This window comes from Brachycentrus maculatus, unplaced genomic scaffold, assembly GCF_059751285.1.
Source record: "Brachycentrus maculatus isolate JH-2025_06_01 unplaced genomic scaffold, ASM5975128v1 h1tg000878l, whole genome shotgun sequence".
Classification (NCBI taxonomy): Eukaryota; Metazoa; Arthropoda; class Insecta; order Trichoptera; family Brachycentridae; genus Brachycentrus; species Brachycentrus maculatus.
In genome coordinates, this window is record NW_028281603.1 from 68,071 (window position 1) to 94,892 (window position 26,822).

Genomic DNA, 26,822 nt, shown 5'->3' on the forward strand with positions numbered 1-26,822 from the left:
CACAGAGGTAGTCTGAGAAAATATAACGTCACACCAATCTGCCTTTACAAACAATCTTCGCCTCTTCATCACTCATGTATCTCCTCATACATACCCGCCCATAATTCCGATTCCTGGTGTGACCACTTTCAATTATCTGAAATACTTGATCACGTAATTCAGTTTTCCTCGATCATTCTCTGCCCCTATATCCGACTGCATTTGTTTCATAAATTTATTTAACAGTTCTTTCCTCACTCATAAGCCCTACGTATTCATCTCTATCTATTCAACTATCTCAACACACCTTTCTCATCAGATCGAGTAAACATGTGTTATATATTTATTAACTTTCTGAAATAGACACTTCTAACAAGAGAATGGTTTCTACAAATATGTACTACCATTGCGGTAATGTTTTATTGTCTATGACTATTTCTATTATTAAGACTATTGTCTATGTGCAATTAGTTCTCTTTGTCTATGGGTATCTCGTATTTGGCAAGCTGTGTGTCGATTTATAATTATGTATAATTATTTAAAACAAAGTAGATGAACAACACGGTTAATATTTTTTGTATTGAGTGCCTTTCAATAATTTAAAACTATTGTTGTGAACATCTTACAAAGATTTTTGTCAAAATTAAAGGATTCACGCCCATGAAGAAGAATCACACGTTACTTTCTGTCAAGTGTTTACCATACCAACTGTGCAGTTATTAAGTGAAGTAGCAGTCATATTGGCGAAGTTACAGCTGAAAAATTCGACAAGAATACTTATTTAGTCTTGACATCAAACTATGGAACGCTACACGTTCAAATCTCAAGGCGTGGAAAATGATACATGATGATCATGGATAAAAAAATGTCGTCAATCGGCCTTAAAGCATCGAGTATGCGAAGTTTGGGACGGGAAAAAGAGGAGGCGATGTATTATCACGCCTTCTCGGGCTGGTGCATGGCCAAAATGTCGGGCAGAATGCCTCCTTGAGCGATGGTCACGCCGGAGAGCCGTATGTTGAGGTGTTCGTCATGTGGATGGCTAACTACAGATGGCGGAGGACGATTTTGGTCATCTTGTTGTCTCTGGCGGCGTTGCCGGACAATTAAAATACTTCTGTAGCCAGGTAGGCACTCGATGACGGTGGAAAGGTGTACGGCTGCACAGGCCCTAACCTTCTCGGCGTAGTTACCCCTCCTGAGCAGCCTGTAGATACGGCCGACGAGGAATTGCAGACAAGTGCGGTTCAAATCGGACTGCTTTTGTTTTCCGCTTTCGCTGTCGGTAGGACTTACGAATGGGAGCTTATATACACATTTCAAATAAAAACATTTGTAAAAAATAATTTAGTTTCTTTATTTCTCAATGCATGCGAACAATACACATTTATTTTACAAAAGACAGATACAATGGAGGTCGAATTAACAGACACAGTCATTGAACCGATTTTCATAGGTTGACTTAAGACAATATCATATAAATTATGCTTATAAATAACATTATTCATTAGTGGCAGTGGATTTAGAAATTAAAAAATAATACCCTTAATTTACATGCAAAAATGACAAATTAATTTAAATTGTTTTGCTGAATGCTGGGTATTTAAACAAATGTTTACACAAAATTGATGGATGGATGATTTCCATCTATGTAGCTTCTGAATTCGTCTCAAGCAAAGCTATATAGCTGTAGAAAGATATCGTTTTCAAAATCTTGTAGAGTAGCTACTACATAATATTTGGCTGTGTAATGATTCTGCAACGCGTCTGCGTTGTATGATTTATATTTAACTTTAATTGTGCATTAAAAAATTACATTTGAAAAAAAATACCACGAAAAACTCTGTTAAAGAAAGAGGTAATATTACTATAAAAATGGCAATTTTATATTTATTTTTTTAAAACCTTTTCTGACATGTAGAAGCTTGTCAGACTAGTATTAAGATGAAATAATATGTTAAGGAAAACGAAGATATTGTATTTCATAGTTTTATATAATTATTTATTATTTGAAATAAGTTATATATTTTTTAAGATAATGGGATTAAATCACATCATAAATGACAATGTAAATTTAAGATATTAGACATGACATGGTAAAAATTAAAGTAAATTAAAGTTTATGTACAATTTCAAAACGTTCCCTTAATATTTTTTTTAAATTCTCGGCTTTGCGTGTTTGCCGATGACATTTGACAAAAGTGTTGTATTGTAAACGGATGTTGAGAGATCACTGTCAGTAATACAGACATATCCCGGGATAACGATATGAGGGAGATTAATGTAGATAAAGGTGACATGTCCAGGGGTATTGGGATGACGGAACACTACTGTCGATAACGATGATATGTCCCGGGATATTGGGATTATAGAACACCACCGTCTTTAACGGCGACTTACTCGGGATATCGGGATAATGGCACATCACTGTCGACAACAGTAACATGTTCTGGGATATTGGGATTGTAGAACACCACCGTCGATAACAGTGACATGTTCCGGAATAACGGGATGATAGAACATCACTGCAGATAACAATGATATGTCCCGGGATATTGGGATTATAATACACCACCACTGTTAATAACAGTCATATGTCCCGGGATATCGAACGAATGGCAACCCAAAATAATGTAGATAATTAATATATAGGGGAATGTCTCAAATTATAATGTTAAGTATAGGCAAAGCATTCTTGGAGGGATTTTTTTATGTAAATTTCATGAGTATTTGATATCATATGGTGGGATATAAATGAGTATTAAAGATCTAATACTTGTATCCACCACTCGGCGCCGCGTAGTTTGTGTTGGGCTTCTGGTCGGGGTACTTAGCTTCGCCTTCATAGGAAACCTAAAAAAAAATAAAAAATAAAAATTAGTCAAAGTTGACAAGTTGTATCACCAAATCACACAATGATGAAACGTAAATATTCAAATTTCAAACCTAATATGAAATGACACTTTATATGAGTTTTTATTAATTTTTTTATTTCACAATATATTATAATTCCAAGTACAAGAAAATATATGATATTAATAAAAACAAAAAAATCCCACAAAGGCATGACCTGTGTGTGATAAACGTTATATTTTAACAATTAAAACCCTTATCTGCACCCCAATGGTCAGAGGGCACTGCGTCATATAAACGCAGTATTATCTTAATCGTTTTTACCTTAAAAGGTCTGTTGCACAGTAAAAAGTTCAATGAGTGGCTTCATTATTTTTAATACATTTTCTTATATTCTTAAACTAAAACCGATCTACAACGTTTTGAGTGTGTCCAAATACTTGTTCACAAAATCTGGATTATCTCCAATTACAGGAGTTATTTTCATATAATTTTTTGACATCTCATCAAAGATGAAAAAGAATAAACGCACAAGAGCACAGTCTCTTTTATGGAGAGGCACAGCGAATCGAAATATAAAAGTTCTCCATATGTATAAATGATTCAAATGTATTATGTTATAAATGTAAATATATTAAATAATAAATAAATAAAAAATACGGAAGTCTAGGCATTTACGGGGCTTACGACCGTCATTGGCTGGTTTTAGTTATCACTTTACAAAGTGTAACATTCTGTAATTGGAGATAATCCAGATTTGTGAACAAGTATTTGGACACATTCTCATTTATGGGGCTGACGACCAGTCTATGACGGTCGTAATCCCCGTAAATGCACAGACTTTCATATTCTTCTCTTCAACTTTGATGAGATGTCAAAAAATAATATAAAAACGATCTCCTGAAAAAGTATTTGATACATGACGTTGTTGAAAGTAGTGAGCGATATGTGTGTTTATTCACCTCAGCGTTGAATCCGTTCTTCCAGTCGGCAGTGTATCTGACGATCTGGAGTCTCCCGTCAGGAAGCTGGACCCTGTACTCTCCCCTTGTGATGTCACCATCGGACACCGCGTTGTGGCTGTAGTCATTTCCGTACTCTTGTTCCTTCACCGCGTAGTTGAAGTCGAAGGGCATTCCTGGCTCTGGTGATGATCGTCGTGATGGTCCTGAGGAGACATGAGATTAATTTATATATATATATATATATATATATATATATATATATATATATATATATATATATATATATATATATATATATATATATATATATATATATATATATATATATATATATATATATATATATATATATATATATATATATATTTATAAATATATATATATATATATATATATATATATATATATATATATATATATATATATATATATATATATATATATATATATATATATATATATATATATATATATATATAATAACATTCGGCGGGTATGTATGAGGAGATGCATGAACGTGGAAGAGACGAAGAAAGTTTGCAAGGACAGAGTGGTGTGGCGCTCTATTCTCTCTGCCTACCCCCGCGGGGAAGCGGCGTGATGGTTAGTTAGTTTTAAAAAAAAAATATTTTTTTTTATTGTGATTTGTTTTTAAAAGGAATAACCCGCAAAGCATCTGTTTTTGGAGGCTTGTCTGCAGGTAGGATAGTAAGGATAGGGAAGGTAAATGTGACACATCACAAACACCCAGACCAATTGAAAATAAATCTTTCTTCAATTTATTTTGCAATTGGCGGGAATCGAACCCGCGACCCCAGTTTCGCAGTCGAGCGTATACCCAACTACGCCACGGCGCCTGTCTACCATATAAAATGTATATATATATATATATAAATATATATATATATATATATATATATATATATATATATATATATATATATATATATATATATATATATATATATATATATATATATATATATATATATATATATATACATATACATGTATATATATATATATATATATATATATATATATATATATATATATATATATATATATATATATATATATATATATATATATATATATATATATATATATATATATATATATATATATATATATATATATATATATATATATATATATATATATATATATATATATATATATATATATATATATATATATATATATATATATATATATATATATATATATATATATATATATATATATATATATATATATATATATATATATATATATATATATATATATATATATATATATATTTTTATAAATTTCAAGTAGTATCCATTAAGGGGATACAACACAACATAGAATTCACTCACCGTCAGACCATTGATTTTTTTAAAGAATGTACATCAGATCTTTTTTTTAGAATTTAAAAAGAAAAAATATTGGTCTTGCCATACTATGCATATTTGAATTAAAACTTTATGGTTTTTCTATATAGTTTATTTATTCGACTAACGAGATACCATTGGGACACCGCATTCCCGGACGACCATAAAAGAGATGGAAAGATAGCAGTCAATTTCTTTAGAAAAAAACAGATGAACGGATCTGATTTAAGAAAAAGAAAAAGAAGAAGAGTTGTTCCTATAAAAAAACTTACATGGTGAGGAGCTGGTGTGCCATATGTAGGTCCAGGGGTAGGTTGAGCTGGACGAGACGGGAATGGAACCTGGAAAATAAAAATAACCACATTTTAAATATATTTTGTATATTTTTATTGTAACTGCAGACACTCGGTAGAATTCCATATTGAATTGTTTGGTAATATATCCAAAATTAAATAAGGTTTGTTGGATTGAATTCTACATTTATTTATGTATATGTTAGTACGTGACGCGTTTCGTCTTCTTAGGACATTATCAAACACGTGTGTGATAATGTCATAGAAGACGAAATGCGTCACGTATTAACATATACAAAAATAAATGTAGAATTCAATCCAACAAACCTTAATTTATTTTGGATATATTACCCAACAATATTTTGTACATTTAAAGCATTGGTAACTTTGTGGTATGGTAATATAACACTCTTCTTATCATTCATGCCTTCATGAATTTTTTTCGCCTCCGTAGTGTTATGATCAGCACGCTCGGCTACCGTACTGGAGGTCTCGGGTTCGATTCCCAGGGAGGGGGTCTAATAAATATTAGTGATTTTTTCACTCTAATATTTATTTAATACTACTGGACTGGTGCCTGAATCGGAGGGCTGATCACCTATACTTCATGTGTGTTTATATGATGCAGTGCCCTATGCACCATCGGGTGCGGGTGAGGGTTTAAATGAATATCATTCATCGTTCACTTTGTGTAATACCGAGTGTAGTTTAAAGTGGTATTACACGAAGTGAACGATGAATGATAAGGAGAGTGTTTCATTTTCAATACACTTTATTTCACAATGTAATAATTTTTTGGACACACTCAAAATGTTGTGAATAAAATAACTAATCAAATTATAAGTTGCTCAAAAAATAAGTTAAAATCACGTTTTCAGGCGTTTCCCAGAATGTAAAATAATCCAGTTAGGATCTAGCATAAAACCAAATAAAAGGATCTCTACGAAATAAAAGCTTACCAAATCTATACATGGTTCTAGTAAAATCTAAATTTTGGTTTTATAATTTAAGTTTTACTTAGTAAATACCACTATTTCTTGTGACAAAATCTATTGTGACACGTGTTTCGATGCATTGCGCATAATTTTTTACACCGTCAAGTAAAACTTAAATTAAAAGTGGATAGATTTTACCACAAAGTGACTGCCGAATCAAATTTAAAACACCAACTTTAAAAGAAAAATATGAAACCAACTTTTAACATTATGAGTATAATCGCCTGAGTAAATGTGATTTAAATACTTTATTTTTATATTGTTTAGATAAAGTATGTATATTTGAATCCACGAAAGGTTTTATTAAGTGTTTATATCTAAATTGTAACTTTTTATTTATATAAAAATGTTAATACACCCAAACATCGCGATATTCCCACGAAATCTTGCAAAAAAACAACTTATGTATATTATTCAAAATGTATGTATCATATAATTTGCATAATTCTACAATATTCGTAATTGGTAGAAAAAGTTTAGCAGATACAATTTTATATACATTTTCGAAAAAAAACTCGTTTTATAATTTAAATATGTAGAGCTGGATTAGAAGATAAATAAATGTTGCGGAATGCATCGAAACACGTGTCTTAACAGATTTTAACAAATAGTGGTATTTACCAAGTGAAACTTCAATTAAAAATGGGTAGATATTACCACAAAGTGATTGCCGATTTAATTAATGAAAATGGTTAGGTTAGGTTAGGTTAGATATTGCTTTTTAATGAACTTTTTTGTTGCTTCCAGGCTTTCACGAATGAGTGAACTCTTTATTTTGTCTCTAAGGGACACTCCATATGACCATCTGCAACTTTTATAAATAAGTGATTTCATTCTAATATTTATTCAATATTACCCTGGACTGGTACCTAAAGCATAGGGCTGAAACCTTTATTTAATGTGTAAACGATCAAGATAACACTGCGTTTATATGATACACTATGAACCATAGGGTGAAGATAAGGGTTTAGAGAATATATCGTAGTCGTACAGGAGAATGTGACCAATTAACAGAAGGTAAAATGTTCAGGAGGGCCATTCAAGTCACTTTTGCTTGGCAACAAAATAAACATCAATGAAGTTTGTCATTTTTAACAAGTTAATATATTATACTTTCAAGTTTAAAATCGCTTTGGAATTTTTTCAGGACAATATTAAGCTAGTAAGATATCAAATAGTCAATAAACACGTTTTTGTAAAAAAATGCACTTGGTCACTTTCTCCTATATGACTACGATATGTACATGCATTTCAAAATTCTTTGTTTATTTATTTTTATTTGTTTTCTATTTAAAATTGTTATTGAAGAGTGGAATTTCCAGTACCGGCCCTGTGTTATATAATAAGTACAAAGTCACATAGATGACTTTATCACGATTGTGATATTTTGTATTTTTCTCATCGTGCATTTGTTTTTAATCGCTAAACGATAATCCCACATAATAGTCGGATCTGCGTGAACTGTGGCCAATTTCAAATTACACAATTTTCAACATTGTTTCTGCGTTGAATCGTGTAGAGTTTATAAACTAGTACTATCATGTACTTCTACTACTGCCATCACGCTGTTTTTATGCAGGGTTAGGCAGAGAGGATGGAACGCCTCTTCTGTCCTAAAATACGCTCTAGCTTCCTTCACGTCCATACATCTAGTCATGCATGCCCTACGATTACGCAGACTTTTGACCCTACCAGATGTGTCGGGTTGTGGTCCCGTGGTTAGTGTTGCGGAATCTTGAGTCAGAGTTTCTCGGTTCGAACCCACTCACAGAAATAGTTTAAATTTGAAGTATTTTTGTAAATAATAAAAACACAAATAGTTATGTTTTTTTAATAAAAAAAATCGTTTTAGGGTTCATGTTTTCCAAATATACTCTCTCTACCATTCTCTGGTTATCCATTCGCTCCACATGTCCATACCGCCATAGCGAACTTTTCAATTATCTCTAGTTTCTAGCCTGCTTTCTAGAATATTTATTTTTGGTTCTGTTATACAACGATTTTCCACACATTCGTCTGAAGGAACGCATTTAAACGGCGTTCGCTCTGCTTCCATCCTTTTTTGCCAATTATATGTTTCGCTTCCATGAACGAAATAATAGAATTGTGTCGGGTTGTGGTTCCGTGGTTAGTGCCACGGGCTCTTGAGTCAGAGTTTCTCAGTGCGAACCCACACTACCACAATTTGATACCTATTTATAATAATGAGTCGCTTAGGCTCACAGAAATAGTGTAAAATTGAAATATTTGTATAAAACATAAAATCCTCTTTAAAAAAAAAGAACGAGGACGACCAAAAATACCTGTCACGACCAAATCAATCAAAACGTAAATCTGGTCGTGTCCAAAAGTCTACGTAATCGGAGTGCATGTATGACTATGTAGACATGACTATGTATGGCTGTGAAGGAAGCTAGGTTATACGAGTGTGGCATACTATCCTCTCTGCCTACTCCTGTAGCGAAATGGGCCGTTGGTAATAGAAGTATTATACATTAAAAAAATATTCGTTAATATAGCCATTTTAGTATACGTTATTCATAGAATATGACCTATTGAAAAAAATCTCTTCTGATGTTCAATACGGAAATTTTAGAGCGTTGAATTGCTATAGTTGATTCATTACATTCTGATAGTTCAAGGCCTTCATTGATCCGATGTGATTGACGTAGAAAAATTAAAAAAATAAAATGTATGAAAAGATAATGACCTAGAAATTGCCGAACCAAAAAATATCGCTGTTTTTAAAGTCACTTCGAGGAAGACAGGTTTGAACTTTGACAAACTGACCTCTGGTAGAAATTACAAAATTGGCTTCGTCTGACGTCATTGCGACCTGGCATTGGCTGGCTGCAGTGAAATTGTCTTAACGCAAGGTGCTGCATTGAGTTGTTGTCTTTCTGCATTTTTTAAACGTGTGCTACATTTATAATTTACCTTGATTATTATGTACATGGTTTATAGATCATAGGTGGATTTTTTACATTTTGAGTTTTTTTCCAAATACAAATGAAAGAGTCTCTGCTTTATGAAAAGCTTTTCTCATCCCGCCATAGATGTCTCTCGTGAACTCTCGCATACTGTGTTTCGAGTTACATCAATATATCTAGAACTTTAACATAATATTAAATGTATTTTAACATAATATATGTATTATTTTTTGATATCTCATAATATATGTATTATTCATAGATGAAGAAGAATATGTGAGTCAGGGTATTTACGGGGCTTACGACCGTCATAGGCTGGTTTAAGTGATGAGTTTCAATAAAAAAGCTTCTTCATGTCACCAATAGATTTTTCTCGTGAAAATTCTAGTAATTCTTGCACAAAGTTTCTAAATTGGATCTTTATACAGAACTTACATGAATTTGAATAGTGTGGGTTGTCAATCGTGGGTAGGATTGGCGCATGTCATACGTGTGTAAAGTGTTATTTTATTATTTTTATTTTTGATATCTGTTGTATTTTTTCCAATACCCTTTATTATACCATAAACTAAAATATATATTCAGAATATGCCTTTGTGGGGTGTTATTTGTATGAAAAAATATAATATTTTTGTACTTGTAATTATATTATATTGTGAAATTCTGAAAGAAAGAAAGGGTAGGAGAAGTCTAAAAAAAAGAATGAAGAATTGAAAGAAGGTTTCTTTCATAGAAGAAGAAGAAGATGATGATGAAGTAGAAAAGTTTGAAGATGAAGAAAAAGAAGAAGAAGAAGATGATAAAGAAGAAAAAAAGAGAAGAATTTGACTTACTTTGGTGTTGGTGTTTGTGCCTGGGAAGGGTACTAGGGGTGCGTCATAGTTGTACCCTTTGTTGGGTGGCAGGTATCCTTGGGGCGCGGAGAGAGCTGAACCCAAGACCCCGCACACGACAGCAAGCGCTAATCCCACCTGACGAATAACACACAAACATATATTAATCACTACAGTACAATCTACCACAGTTCTACCTATCTGTAATAATGAGCTGCTTAGGCTCGCTGAAATAGTATGAAATTAAAGTGATTTTGAAAATTATAAAACCACAAATATTTCCCTTTAAAAAAAAGATAAATTATATACATATCGAAGGGCTTTTTTACATCTAACGCAGTGAAACGGCGTTCTGGCACTATTTTTCACGGATGTACTCGTATTTATTTATATTTTTAAATTTAAATTTTTAAAAATCAATTAGAACAATCAATACTTGTGCAATCTTAATTTTATTTAATTAATTAATTTTTTCATTATTTATTTCATAGATACATAAATTTTTTTTACTATATGTATTACGGCTCTTTAGGCATGGCCTGTGTTGAGCCGAAATACTTACATGTTAATACAACTTTTTGTTTTTATTATTATTTGTTATATTTTTTTATTACTAGATTTTATACATTACATACAATAGATACAATTACAATTAACAGTATAAAGGTTATATAATGAAATAATTACATCTGGAATTAAAATAATTACAATATATTTTTATGATTCGTCAAAATGATGAGAAAAGTTGCTTGATATTTTATTGAAATGGGGACCTCCCGGGACCTCCAGAACGGTAGCCGAGCGTGCTGACCATTACACTACGGAGGCGGACGGATATATGTATATGGGTCCGCCATCTAAAGTTTTTTTTTTCAACTAGTGCTTATTTCGTGAATGGTAACACTTAGCTCATGTCTGATTTGACAGATAATTAGTTTTATCCTTCCGCTGAGCGAATATGGTTGTATACGCTTGAACAACGCTGGGAAATATTGCGACATTACTTTGAAAATCATGGTAATGTTGCAGAATGTGTGCGAAAATTGCGTACGGTTTTTGGAAGAAGAGAAGCACCGTCAGCTCCGTATGTTCGTTATCTTGTGAAAAAAGTGAAAGAAACTGGCATCCTCATCGATAAACCAAAGCGTGAAAAGCCAAAAACAGTGCGTACACCCGAGAATATCGATGTTGTGGCAGAAAGTGTGCGTGAAGCGCCATCAACATCAATTCACCGTCGTTCTCAACAATTGAACATTTCGGAGACATCATTGAGACGAATTTTGCATAAAGACCTTGGTATGACGCCATACAAAGTCCAATTGGTTCAGGAGTTGAAGCCAACTGACCATCCAATGCGTTTTCGCTTCGCTGAGTGGGCCTGCGATCGACTTACAGAAGATGCCGATTTTGCCAAAAAAATCATCTTTTCGGATGAAGCTCATTTTGATCTTGGCGGGTATGTAAACAAGCAAAATTGTCGTATTTGGGGCACAGAAAACCCGCACGCATACATTGAAAAGCCGGTACACCCAAAACGAGTCACTGTTTGGTGCGGATTTTGGTCCAGAGGCATAATTGGGCCATTTTTCTTTGAAAATGAGCAAGGAGTGGCCGTTACAGTCAATGGCGATCGTTATCGGGCCATGTTGAACGGATTTTTGTTCACAAAAATTGAAGAGGAGGATATTGGCAACATTTGGTTTCAACAGGACGGCGCTACGTGCCACACAGCCGAAGCTACACTCGATGTTTTGCGCCCTGTGTTTAAAAAAAAAAAGTTATTTGGCGGACCCTTTATATATATATATATATATATATATATATATATATATATATATATATATATATATATATATATATATATATATATATATATGTAAATATATATATATTTATTTATATATATATATTTATATATATATATATATATATATATATATATATATATATATATATATATATATATATATATATGTATTTCATATATTTCAAGAACGTCATAAATCAAAAATCGACAATTTTCAGTTGCACATGTTTTCGGAATGCCCAGAACATGTTTTATATCCCAGCAAAAGCGGCATATTTTTAACTTAATATTTACCCGCTACAGGGCAGAAAGTGTTGTTTTTGCATTTTGAAGAAAAGGTATTGTTCAATTGTTTTTCAAATATACTAAATATTAGTCAAATGGAGAAAAAACCTTCAGCTTTTACCTTAAAAGATCTGTTGCACAGTAAAAAGTTCAAAAAGTGGCTTCATATTTATTTTTAATACATTGTATTATAATATTTAACATTAAAAACGCTCTCCTGAAAAATCAAGTATTTTGATTTATGACGTTCTTGAAAGGAGTGAGCGATGTGTGTGTTCCGAAAATTTAAGAACATCTTTTATCTCCAATTAGGGGTTATTTTTTTTACAATATTTTTCAACAACATGATGAAGAAGAATATGGTCCAAGTCCAAGAATTTGAATAGTGTGGTTGTCAATCATGGGTATAATGGTGAATGTTGCAAGTGTGTAAAGTGATCACTTAACCAGCCTATGACAGACGTCCAAATTCTTCTTCATTTATGTTGAGTCGTCAAAATGTCTACAATATTTGCTAAATATTTTAATTACATTTTACTTTAATGTATTAGATACTTTTTTTCTATCTTGCAAACAGATCGTATTGTATTACATATCAAGTTATAATAAAAGCCTATTTTTGACTCTGAAATGAACTAAATAATAGCAAGTGCCAATCACTGCGTGGTTTACCCTTTATATAAAATCAATGCCTGAAATTTCTCACATGATTCAAACATTGTGTTACAATAATCGAATAAAAATATATTATTATACACAATTATTTTTGATATTTAGAATGTATAAGCATGGGAATCTTTTAAAATTGAATTATTACAATATTCAGTATACTACAATGTAGGGTAAACGCAGCTAATATGGACTGTTCTGGTAATTTGGAATACTCGGCATGAAAAAAAAAATGTCTTGGTTAAGAGAGTAATATCTAAGAACATATCGCTCACTTCTTTCAAGAACGTCATAAGTCAAAAATCGACAATTTTCAGTTGTGCATGTTTTCGGAATGCCCAGAAAATGTACTATATCCCAGCATAAGAGGCATATTTTTAACTTGATATTTACCCGCTACAGGGCAGAAAATGCTGTTCTTGGATTTTGAATAAAAGGTATTGTTTAACTATTTTTTTAAACAAACTAAATATTTTTCAAATGGAAAAAAACCTTTAGGTTTTACCTAAAAAGATCTGTTGCACAGAAAAAAGTTCAATAAGTGGCTTGATATTTATTTTTAATACATTTTGTTATATTTTTAATCTTTAAAAACGTTCTCCTGAAAAATCAAGTTTTTTGATTTATGACGTTCTTGAAAGGAGTGAGCGATATAGTATCGAACAGATTTATTAAAACAAAACTTTTTTTTTGTTTTTTCAACACCCTCCAAAAAATGTTTTGGGGGTGTTCCTCGTATTATGGATCAGGGCTGCTTCTTTCAGTGACTGAGATGATGTATTGCGAGAAGTATCAACCAATTCTACTGGAAAAGATACTACCAGAGATTCTAAAACGAAGGTCAAATGGTAATGGAGTTAATATTAATTAATTACATATTTTTTTTTGACATCTCATCAAAGATGAAGAAGAATATGGAAGTCTGGACATTTACGGGGCTGACGACCGTCATTAATTCTTCATCTTTGATGAGATGTCGAAAATTACTCCTGTTATTGGAGATAATCCAGATTTTGTGAACAAGTATTTGGACACACTCAAAATGTTGTAAATAAATTATCTGGTCAAATTATAAGCTTAATAATAAAAATGAATATGGTATTTTCTGGCGTTTCTCATGTGTGTGATTATAATCCAAGATTCGGACTTTACATACTAATATAAGAGTTTCTGCTTGGTAAAAAGCTTCTTTACATCTCACCAATAGATGTCTCTAGTAAAGTTCTAGTGATTCAAGAACAAAGATTCTATATTGGTTCATATATATATAGAACTTCCAAGAATTTGAGTAGTGTGGTTGTCAAATTGGTGAATGTTACACTTGTGTAAAGTGATCACTTAAACCAGCCTATGACGGTCGTCTACCCCATAAATGCCCAGACTTCCATATTCTTCTTCATCTTTGATGAGATGTCAAAAAAATAATATGAAAATAACTCCTGTTATTGGAGATAATCCAGATTTTGTGAACAAGTATTTGGACACACTCAAAATGTTGTAATCCGTAATTCTTATTTCAACCTTGCATTATTTCCTTAGATCACCAATGTAACATCTATCATACATCGTTTTCCAAGTACATTCAGTCTACTTTCATCTTTCTTCTCGAACTCTATGCTTCACTTAAATAAATTTGGGTAATATACATATGGAAAAATGATATTGGTAATCCATTTTTGATGCACTTTCTGAACATAATATTATGATGACTCTTTGGGCATTTTTCTCATCACTGTTATTATTAATGAGTACAGCAATGTCTCAACTTGTTTTTAAAACAATTTATAAATCACTTTTAAATTGTGTTAAAAATTACTTAACCTTGTTATTATGATTCAATTTACTTCTCACATGTCGCTCACTCCTTTCAAGAACGTCATAAATAAAAAAAAACTTGATTTTTCAGGAGAACGTTTTTAACGTTTAAAAATATAATACAATGTATTAAAAATATATATCAAGCCACTTATTGAAGTTTTTGATGTGCAACAGATCTTTTTAGGTAAAACCTGAAGGTTTTTTCTCAAACTTGAAAAATATTTAGTATATTTATAAAATAATTGAACAATACATTTCTTCAAAATACAAAAACAACATTTTTTGCCCTGTAGCGGGTAAATATTAAGTTAAAAATATGCCTCTTTTGCTGGGATATAGTACATTTTCTGAGCATTCCGAAAACATGCACAACTGAAAATTGACGATTTTTGATATATGACGTTGTTGAAAGGATTGAGCGATATCTCATTCTGACTATATTTAGTCTACTTTCATCTTTCATCTACAACTCTATGCTTCACTCACATAAATTTGAGTAATATACAAATATAAAAATGATATAGATAATCCATTTTTGATGCACTTTCTGAACATAATATTATAATGACTCTTTGGGCATTTTTCTCATCACTGTTGTTATTAATGAGTACAGCAATGTCTCAACTTGTTTTTAAAACAATTCATAAATCACTCGTAAATTATGTTAAAATTACTTAACCTTGTTATTATGATTCAATTTACTTCTCACATGTGTTAAATCATAGTGTAGTAACAATCAGGGGTACAATTTAAATAAAATGGGCGGAATATACGGATTTCATCGTAATTTGAGCGAGTACAAGGCTGAGAAAAATTATGTACAATGTTTTATTTAATTATATTGAAAGGTAATGGGTAAATTAGTATGAGAAGTATTGCTTTTATGGTAATAACCTAACCTTACAAAATATATTCCAACCTGACCTAACCTAATCAAAATTTGATAGGAATAAAAAAAATCTTTAAAAAATTGTGTTCTGAATCTGTTAAAAAAATACCGTTCTGGAGGTCCCAGTTTCGATTCCCAGAGGGGGGTCTAATAAATAAAAGTGATTTTTTCACTGTAATATTTATTCAATATTACCCTGGACTGGTATCTGAAGTGGAGGGCTGATCACCTTTCCTTCGTGTGTTAACGATCAAGATAACACATTATTGACAACCACACTACTCAAATTCTTGGAAGTTCTACATATATGAACCAATTTAGAAACCTTGGTTTTGAAACACTAGAACTTCACTTGATACATCTATTGGTGAGATGTAAAAAAGCTTTTTATTAAGCAGAAACTCTTATATTAGTCTGTGAGGTCCGAATCCTGGATTATAATCACACACATGAGAAACGCCAGAAAATACCATTTTCATTTTTATTATTTGGGAATTTGAGTAAAAGAAGCAATTGTCCGCCTCCACGGTGAGTCGTTAGCGCGCTAGGCTACCATGCTAGAGTTCCCGGGCACGATTCTCAAGAGGGTCAAAATAAATATGAGTGTTTTTTCTGTCTAATATTTATTTACATATTATTTTTTTTAGACATCTCATATAAGATGAAAAAGAATATGAATGTCTGGGCATTTACGGGGCTGATGACCGTCATAGGCTGGTTTAAGTGATCAATTTACACAAGTGTAACATTCACCAATTCTACCCATTACTGACAACCACACTACTCAAATTCTTGGAAGTTCTTTACATATATGAACCAATTTGGAAACATTATTCTTGAATAACTAGAACTTCACTAGAGATATCTATTGGTGAGCTGAAAATAAGCTTTTATGACCCTAGACTGGTACCTGAAGCGAAAGGCTGATCACTTTTCCTACGTGTATTAAATGATCAAAATAACACTGCTTCTATACGATGCAGTTCCCTATGCACCATTGGGTGTAGATAAGGGTTAGAAGAATAGAAGCAGAGTAAGAGTATTTCAAATATTTGAAAGTGGTCAGGTCAGGAGTCGGAATAATCGATGTATATGAAAAGATCCACGATATGGAAGAGGCAAAGGTTGTTTGCAGGTTAAGATTGGTGTGGCGTTCTATTCTCTCAGTTATTTATTTTCTGATATATTTTTTGGTCCTTGAACTGCATTCTCCTAATCCTTACTCAACCCAACGTGAGCCTGTTGATGTCATAGTTCATCTCAGATTACCAGAATCTTGTGCAATACTGTTCAAATTTTCCCATAATTATTCTCACATTTTTGCAATCCGTTTGTAGCTTAATTTTAAAATCATTGTGCTCAGTCAATTAGGAAATGGTACCGACACTTCAGTCATTAATACTTGGTGTCGTCAATGAACACATAGCATGCTATTATTTATAAAAAAAACGATGAATTATTTTCTATTATTTTCTTTTTTGAATAGATTTTTTGTAACGGTTCATTGGCTAATAAATTAAAATGAAAAATCACAAGACTATCGGTAACATTGTTATTGAAATCTGTAGAGAACTAAGGGAGATATTAAGGTTGAAAATTTTAGATATTTGAATAAAACGAAAAACGTGCGTTCGCATACGTCATCGAATTTCCGTCATCGAACGTTTTATGACGTCATATGGTTTATTGTTTATGGTTTATTAAGCTGTAATAGTAGTAGTGTGGATTGTTTGCTTACCAGTACATTACCATTTGTGTTATACAAATATTGTGTTAGACAAATAGACATCAACAAATATACATATAAGCATGACAATATTATTTTTTGACATCTCATCAAAGATGAAGAAGAATATGGAAGTCTGGGCATTTACATCTCACCAACAGATGTCTCTAGTGAAGTTCTAGTGATTCAAAAACAAGGTTTCTAAATTGGTTCATAAATAAAGAACTTCCAAGAATTTGAGTAGTGTGGTTGTCAATAATGGGTAGAATTGGTGAATGTTACACGTGTGTAAAGTGATCACTTAAACCAGCCGATAACGGTCGTCAGCCCCGTAAATGCTCAGACTCCCATATTCTTCTTCATCTTTGATGAGATGTCAAAAAATAATATAAAAATAACTCCTGTAATTGGAGATAATCCAGATTTTGTGAACAAGTATTTGGACGCACTCAAAATGTTGTAAGCATGAAAAGGCTAGGTGTTGGAGTGGTATATGTAACTCACGGTGTCATGATTCCAAGTCACGCCACGAACCACACAACTTTTTACTGACAGTATAACGGTGGGTCCGCGCTTGAAAACGCCTGTATGGTACAAGATAATTATAGCGTATATCGTTCATAATGCGATCTGGGAACTGAACTCGCGGCCTTTGACACTAATTGCGACACGCTACCACAGGACGTTGTTTGGCTGTTCTCGTACTCATGCAATTTACAGAAATTGATGTAAACACAGTTTCTGAAATCAGATATTGCGAGCAGTATGGACATTTTTAACATTTTTAATAGTATTTGTTTTTTTACCACATGAGTTTATTTTAGGACGACTAGTTTCGGAAGCTAAGCTTCCATCCTCAGGGCTAAATGTAAACTTCTTCTTCAAACCCTTATCCGCACACCAATGGTGCATAGGGCACTGCACCATATAAACACAGTGTCATTTTGATCGTTAACACATGAAGGAAAGGTGATCAGCCCTCTGAATATGGCGGAATTTGTGTTACAACGCTGTTTATAAGTATTTTTAGCAGGGTTTTAAGTATATACTTAAATATTTTAAACAATAAGACCCGTAATTGGCATTCCGATAGAGTATTTATTTTAAAATCTTATAAAATTGGATCTGGCGGATTTTGAAAGTAGGCGACACAAATCGGCAGTGTAATGGCAAAGGGGTATATCTGAAAATTTTTTCATTTTCTAAGTTTGTTCCACAAAATGTCTAAAATAGTGTATTCCATAATCAGGAAAAAGGATATAGCTGTAGTTGCATTACTTAGTTATATTAAGATATGTATTTATTTTGTCCACCTCCGTAGTGTAATGGTCAGCACGCTCGGCTACCGTTCTGGAGGTCCCGGGTTCGATTCCCAAGGGGGGTAAAATAAATATAATTGATTTTTTCACTGTAATATTTACTCAATGTTACCATGGACTGGTACCTGAAGCGGAGGGCTGATCACCCTTCCTTCACGTGTAAACGATCAAGATAACACTGCGTTTATATGACACAGTGCCCTATGCACCATTAGGGTACGGATAAGGATTTTATTATTATATTTATAAAAATACATATGAGTTATTAAATTTCACAAGTTTGTTTTCGCTCTCCTGTAAAATTTGGTCGGAGACGGATATACCCCTATGCCTTTACACTACCGAAATATGATATAAATCTTTGTACATGATTTTCCATATTTCCTATTTTCCATGGTAAGAATAATTTTCCAAGGCAACTAATAAATATAAAAAAAATAAACTAAATGCCGTCGGAAGAGCTTTCAATGATGGGTTATGTTTTGAGAACCTTGTTTCATGAATGGTAACTAGTAGGTTTAAGCGAGTAGACGGAAGTCGTGATGACTCTAGACATTATGAGATGGTTTTGTAACGCTTATAAACTGACGTTCATTGCTTCTGTTGTTAGATATATTATTTCTACTTGATAATATAATGGCAATAACTGATGGCACAAGAGATGTGCGCGGCTAGAATCACGGTGAAAAGATAATGATTTATCGATGTAAGGTAGATAAGTCTATTATTTTACATTATTAAACAGCATTTTTAGCATGACCAATTTAAAAAAAAAAATATTTGATATGGTTACAAAAATTATTATATTAAATGAAATGTCAAGAAAATGATTTTAATTGAAATAATTTATATAATTTTTTTCGACATTACTGCTTTGACAATTTAAAAATTAATAACGCAGTTCTCTCCAATAAAGAGATTATATTTGGAGAGGGACTTACAATTGTTATTTATTGTTTATGTTTGTTGGTAATTATATATTTTTTTGGTTCGCCTCAGTAGTGTAATGGTCATCACGCTCGACTACCATTCTGGAGGTCCCGGGTTCGATTTACAAGGGGGGGAAAATAAGTATAATTGATTTTTTCACTGTATTATTTATTCAATACTACCCTGGACAGATACCTGAAGCGGCGGGCTGATCACCTTTCCTCCATTTGTAATCGATCAAGAGAACACTGCGTTTGTATTACGCAGTGCCCTATGCACCATTGGGGTGCCGATAAGGGTTTTATTATTGTTTTAACCAGCCTATGACGGTTGTCAGCCCCGTAAATGCCCAGACTTCCATATTCTTCTTCATCTTTGATGAGATGTCAAAAAATAATATAATGTGAGATTATTTTATAGTTATACTTTTATGTACATGACAGTTTATTTTTATTTTTATTTTTAGATTACTTAAGTGACAACCTCTAATTGAAATGTTATTTTTTAAAATTCTATTATTTTATGTTATTTTTGTTAAATATTCTTTAGTTTTCAAAAAAAATAATTTCTTAATATTTGAGTAGTGTAGTTGTCAATCATGGGTAGAGCAGTGGTGAATGTTACACAGCTCATAAAGTGATCACTCAACCAGCATATCATAGGTCATTAATAATAATAATAATAAAACCCTTATCCGCACCCCGATGGTGCATAGGGCACTGCTTCATATGAACACAGTGTTATCTTGATCGTTTACACACGAAGGAAAGGTGATCAGCCCTCCACTTCAGGTACCAGTCCAGGGTAATATTGAATAAATATTACAGTGAATATCATAGGTCATTAGCCCTGTAAATACCCAGACTTTTAAATTCTTCTTCATCTTTGTTGAGATGTCGTTGATTATATATGTTTAAATCATCTTTCACTGTTTTTTTGTGTCTAGAATTGTCAACGATTTTCATTGTCTCGTGTCAACTAAAGAAAATGCCATTGCGAAAGGCATTGTGACACAAAAACGTGTGTCTTATCACGCAAATCTGCACAATGGATAAATTATAAATGACTTTGTTTTAGCGGGTACAGTGACCCAGAAATTAACAAAGTTTTCAGCCTTGAATGAAAAGGAACAATTAATTTCCCACAGGATTTTTTTCATGACGCTTTTTGCTACAAATGTCGTATTACACCTTGAAAGGGAAAAAAGGAAAAAGGTCTTATTAATTATTAGGTAAAGTATTTTGAATGAGTATATTTTTATATTAGATGAATTTTATAGAAAATATTTGTTTATACTTTTTGTTGCAAAGATTTTTATTTTAATAAGGGAAATTGGCACTGCTGTTTTTCGCGTATCAGCATTAAATGACATTAAACACGTCAGAATTATAAAATGAGAACAAAGACTGATAAATGTATTTCTTTATATATTTATATATATAAATATATATATATATATATATATATATATATATATATATATATATATATATATATATATATATATATATATATATATATATATATATATATATATATATATATATATATATATTTATTATTATTTTTTTAATGCAAAATACATGTCTATTTTTCTTTGAAGAGAATCTTCTTTTTAATAGGATAATAAGGAGTGTTTTCGGCACTCTCCCAGTTATTGACATTGCTGATTTTATATGTGAATATTAAATGACATTAAACTTATCAGAATTATAAAATGTGAGAGTAAAATACGGACATATTCTATGGTTGATATAAATATATCTGTTTTTCTTTGGAGATTTTTTTATAGTGTTTTCATCACCCTCCTAGTCTTTGATACTACTTATTTATAGACTAAGGGGATATAATGGTGTGTTACACAAGTGTGTAAAGCGATCGCTTAAGTCAGGTAAATGCCAGGTTGTAAGCCCTAGAATGACTCGGACTTATATCTTCTTTCGTATAAAAAAGAAAGATGTTTCATCTCAAACTGAGACACCTATAATATTTATATATATCAATCATTGGGTGAATAATCCACAGCCTAATTATTTATCACAATTTTTTTTGTAGAACTCCATATTAATACATTAAATATTAAAAAAAAATGTAAATTAAAAGCATTGTTAAGATTGTGGTTTGTAATAAAAAACTTATTTGTTTTTAAGTGGTATTATATAAAGTGAACGATGAATGCTAAGGAGAGTATTAATTAAAAAAAAATCAAACACTGATTTTAGTAGACTTAAATCACGGCTGTCCAAACTCAAAACACAGTATGGAATTTTTTTTGTAGTACTTTTTTATTTGCATTTTTGGATTAAATAGATTTTACTTAGTCCAAAAATGTAGAAAAAAAGTACTGCAAAAAAATGTCCCTTACCGTGTTTTAAGTGTGGACAGCCGGTCAGTGTTTGATTATAATATTTTTATTTTAATTATAAATGCAGTATCTAATATAATAAATTTGTTTATGACATTCTATCCTTAATTCTAAACTTTAAATTTATAAACCAGTGTTATACATATAAAAAATACAACCCTTATCTGAACCCCAATGGTGCATAGGGCACTGCTTCATATGAACGCAGTGTTATCTTGATCGTTTACATATGAAGGAAAGGTGATCAGCCCTCCGCTTCAGGTACCAGTCCAGGGTATTATTAAATAAATATTAGAGTGAAAAATCACTTATATTTATTTGACCCCCCCTGGGAATCGAACCCGGGACCTCCAGAACGGTAGCCGAGCATGCTGACCATTACATTACGGAGGCGGACGGATAAACCAGTGTTACACTACCCAAATTATACAAGGGTTGAAATTTTAGAACAATTAAGGAATTTTAAAATAAAAAAATAATTTAACTAACCTTAAATGAAGACATCGTAGAAATATATTCCTTTTTTCTTTTTATATCACTGGAAACACTTCTGAAAAATAAAATTGACTATAAAACGTTTATTCGTTTAAAAAACACTAAAATACGATTAAACTCACAAAACATTAAAATATGTAATCAAGATTTATACTCGTATATTACATTAGAAATGAAATCTGCAAAGATATTTCATTAATTTTTAAACGTACAATATAGAAATATATTTTGAATTTTAAAATTTAAAAAAATAACACTGATCATTTAACGAAATCGATCTTTTTGATAATTTTGTTCCTCTCAAATTTACACTAATTTTCCAAAGAAAAATTGATATTTCTCTCGTTATTTTTAGCATAAACTTTTGGCAAATTCTATTTACTGACTTTAATGGTTTTTCGATACAAAAAATATATTTTTTTAAACGTTATTGGACCGAAAAAGATTGAATGCATCACATGTCAACCGACCTTCTTAGCGAGAATGTTGAGACTGATTCGTTTTGAGATCCCTCGTTCTTTTATACCGGCGAGATGTGCATTCACCCGAGGTTGTTTTCGGCCAATCAGAATCCATCCCGATTTTGGCGCATGCGTGTTGCGGAAAATTCATTTTCTTTGCAAGAAAACTGCTTGGGAAATGAAAAACCATGTATTTTTGTGAATAAGTATTTATTTAAAGTATTTTGATTGTGTCCAAATACTTGTAAATTGTTCACATATCGCTCACTCCTTTCAAGAACGTCATAAATCAAAAAACTTGATTTTTCAGTAGAACGTTTTTAAAGTTTAAAAATATAATACAATGTATTAAAAATAAATATCAAGCCACTTATTGAACTTTTTACTGTGCAACATATCTTTTTAGGTAAAACCTGAAGGTTTTTTTCTCCATTTGAAAAATATTTAGTATATTTAAAAAAATAATAAAACAATACATTTTCTTCAAAATCCAAAAACAACATTTTCTGCACTGTAGCGGATAAATATTAAGTTAAAAATATGCCTCTTTTGCTGGGATATAGTACATTTTCTGGACATTCCGAAAACATGCACAACTAAAAATTGACGATTTTTGATTTATGACGTTCTTGAAAGGAGTGAGCGATATCTGAATTATCAAAAATTTTAGGTGTTTTTTATTTATTGATTTGGCGTTTAATTTGTAGAACTCCATTTTAATTCATGTATTAACTTTTAAATCAAACACACATTTTTTGAGTCTACTAAGTTGTATTTTATTAACAAAAACACAAAAAAATAATATTGTTACAATTGTTTCGCCTAGTTATGGCATTTTCATACGAATGTGAAGATCCTATAAGAGTTATCTTTCATATTATGAAAAGTTATCTTTCTGCTTAATAGTGAAGTTCTAGTGATTAAAGAACAAAGTTTCGAAATTGGTTCATATATGTTAATAGAACTTTCAAGAATTTGAGTAGTGTGGTTGTCATTCATGGGTAGAATTGGTGAATGTTACACATGTGTAAAGTGATCATTTAAACCAGTCCCGATTTTAATATTCTTCTTCATCTTTGATGAGATTTAAAAAAATAATTTGTACTCATATTTCAAATCAAAATTGGATTTTTAAGGTCTACTAAGTAATATATTTTATTTTTAAACAAGTGAAAAATAAATGAATTCGTGACAATTGTTTCGCTTCGTAAGGGCATTATCAAACGACTGCCAGTATTATGATAACAAGGCGAAAAAATTGTCACAAAGTATATATATATTTTTTTTTGTTTTTCATTTTTTTTTAAATAAAAAAGAAATATTCGTGGATTCACTATTTACAAAAAATACTTCAATATAAGTATATACTATTTCTATAAGCCAAAGCGGCTCATTATTTGAAATTGTTATCAAATTGTGGTAGAGTGGGTTCGAACCCAGAAACTCCGACTCAAAAGTCCGCGACACCATGAATTGTATTGTGATAATTAGCTTCCCTAATTTGTACCAAATTTGTTATTTCTTTTTCCACCAAGTATTGTATTTTTTTATTAGTTGTACTTATTTTTTTCAAAATTATTTTTATTTTTATTATACATAAATCATTAATTAGTATTTTCTTTGTTATATTTTTATGTTTTTACATGTATTATTTGTATTAATTACAACATATGCTAAACACATTCTTTATAATTTTTTGTAAAAATAAATAAATAAATCATTTTTCAATATACCTGTAGTTCTCAAAACTAGTCGTGTTAACATTAATAAACTCAAAAAGTGGTGTTATATAATTGTTTTATTTTTACATATAAAACATCACATTTTTCTACAAATCCAAATCAATTTATATTTTAATATTAAAAAAATGTATTTCTGCTATGAATTTGTAATAGACTTGACTCGACTTTCCCACTTAATAATATTACATCGAAATTTCTCAGCCATGGATATGACTGTAATAAAATTGTACCTAACTAGCTAATTGCATTAAGTACGTAATTGAAAACATTATATTAATTAGCAGAAAGTAAAAAAAAATAATTACCCGTTATGCGTTTTTACGATATATTATATCACACAATTAATATTATTTTAAATGCCTATTTTCTAACTTCATATATCACTTTCATTACGATCACACATACTCGTATATATGTATGTATATTTGACTGTTTAAAAATACAGTAAAATTATACAACTCAAAATCCACGACTGTTATTCCCTTTTTTATTATATAATAGTTGTACCCGGACACGCTTTGCCATGGCCCAGTCTTGTTAAAAGGAAAAGAAAAATAAAGAGCATACATTAATAATATCTTTAATTTCACTTTGCCAGTGTAGTTATGGAAATACAAAAAAACCATGAATCTACAATTGTAAGAAAGCTTATAAATTTGTTTGTTTTTCATTATACAAATACTTGCAAATTAATAATAATAATAATAAAACCCTTATCCGCTCCCAATGGTGCATAAAGCACTGCGTCATATAAACGCAGTGTTATCTTGATCGTTTACACATGAAGGAAAGGTGATCAGCCCTCCGCTTCAGGTACCAGTCCAGGGTAATATTGAATAAATATGACAGTGAAAAAATCACTTATATTTATTTTACCCCCCTTGGGAATCGAACCCGGGACCTCCAGAACGGTAGCCGAGCATGCTGACCATTACACTACGGAGGCGGTAAACTACGGTTACGAAATAATGTGCCCTCACTGAGTTTTCCCTGCACATTTTACTAAACTTTGTTTGTGTGAAACAAAATTGTTTGTGTCATGTAATCAAATACGGCATGGCTGAAAGATGCGATCTCTTTCAAATCTACCCACCTGCTTTGACTTTATGGGTAATGGAAGCATGTTGTTTTGTATTGCATATTAATAAAAGTTCTTTTGACCAAAAGAGGTATCTGTTAGGATTTGTTTGATGTGTTTTTCTGTCTTGTGGTTCTATGTACGTTACCATAAAGTGTGTTAATTTGTGTGCTTAGCTGTTGAGATACCAATTAAAATTTTCTTATAAAAATTCATTTGCGTCATAGATTCGACTCAAGAAAACACATAAAATACTCAGAGCTTGGTGAAATATCGCTCACTCCTTTCAAGAACGTCATAAATCAAAATTCATTAATTTTCAGTTGTGCATGTTTTTAGAATGCCCAGAAAATGTACTATATCCCATTGAAATCGGCATTCTCTAAACTTATTATTTACCCGCTACAGTGCAGAAAGTGTTGTTTTTGCATTTTGAAGAAAAGAAAATATTTTTCAAATGGAGAAAAAACCTTCAGGTTTTACCTTAAAATATCTGTTGCACAGTAAAAAGTTCAATAAGTGGCTTGATATTTATTTTTAATACACTGTGTTATATTTTTAAACTTTAAAAACGTTCTCCTGAAAAATCAAGTTTTTTGAGTTATGACGTTCTTGAAAGGAGTGAGCGATATGTATTAATAATAATTAGTGAACACAGCGGAATTTTCTATGGGAAAAATGGTACTTGTGTAATTGTGTCGTCTGCGTTAAGTTTCGGCAGTCTTCCGTGTCTTATCGCGGAATGAGAAATGTCTGGTATATTGCAAATATCTTACATATCTTCAGAAATGGGAAATTATATTTATTTATTTACTATCTGTCCGCCACCGTAGTGTAATGGTCAGCATGCTCGCCTACCGTTCTGGAGGTCCCGGGTTCGATTCCCAGGGGGGTTTAATAAATATAAGTGATTTTTTCACTCTAATATTTATTCAATATTACACTGGACCGGTACCTGAAGTGGAGGGCTGATCACTTTTCCTTCATGTGTAATCGATCGAGATAACACTG

General features: G+C 31.5%; 1 protein-coding gene across 1 annotated transcript; it reads right to left on the reverse strand.

Moving 5' to 3' along the window:
- Positions 1–1,317: 1,317 nt before the first annotated feature.
- On the reverse strand, positions 1,318–22,585 carry LOC148299944 (adult-specific cuticular protein ACP-20-like). The gene is made up of 5 exons (XM_088275466.1): positions 22,525–22,585; positions 10,228–10,365; positions 5,449–5,517; positions 3,795–4,000; positions 1,318–2,832 (listed from the first exon to the last, which is right to left on the reverse strand). The coding sequence occupies exons 4-5, from the start codon at positions 3,966–3,968 to the stop codon at positions 2,749–2,751; spliced, it is 258 nt and encodes an 85-aa protein (XP_088131592.1). The 5' UTR covers positions 3,969–4,000; positions 5,449–5,517; positions 10,228–10,365; positions 22,525–22,585; the 3' UTR covers positions 1,318–2,748.
- Between the last annotated feature and the right edge of the window lie 4,237 nt (positions 22,586–26,822).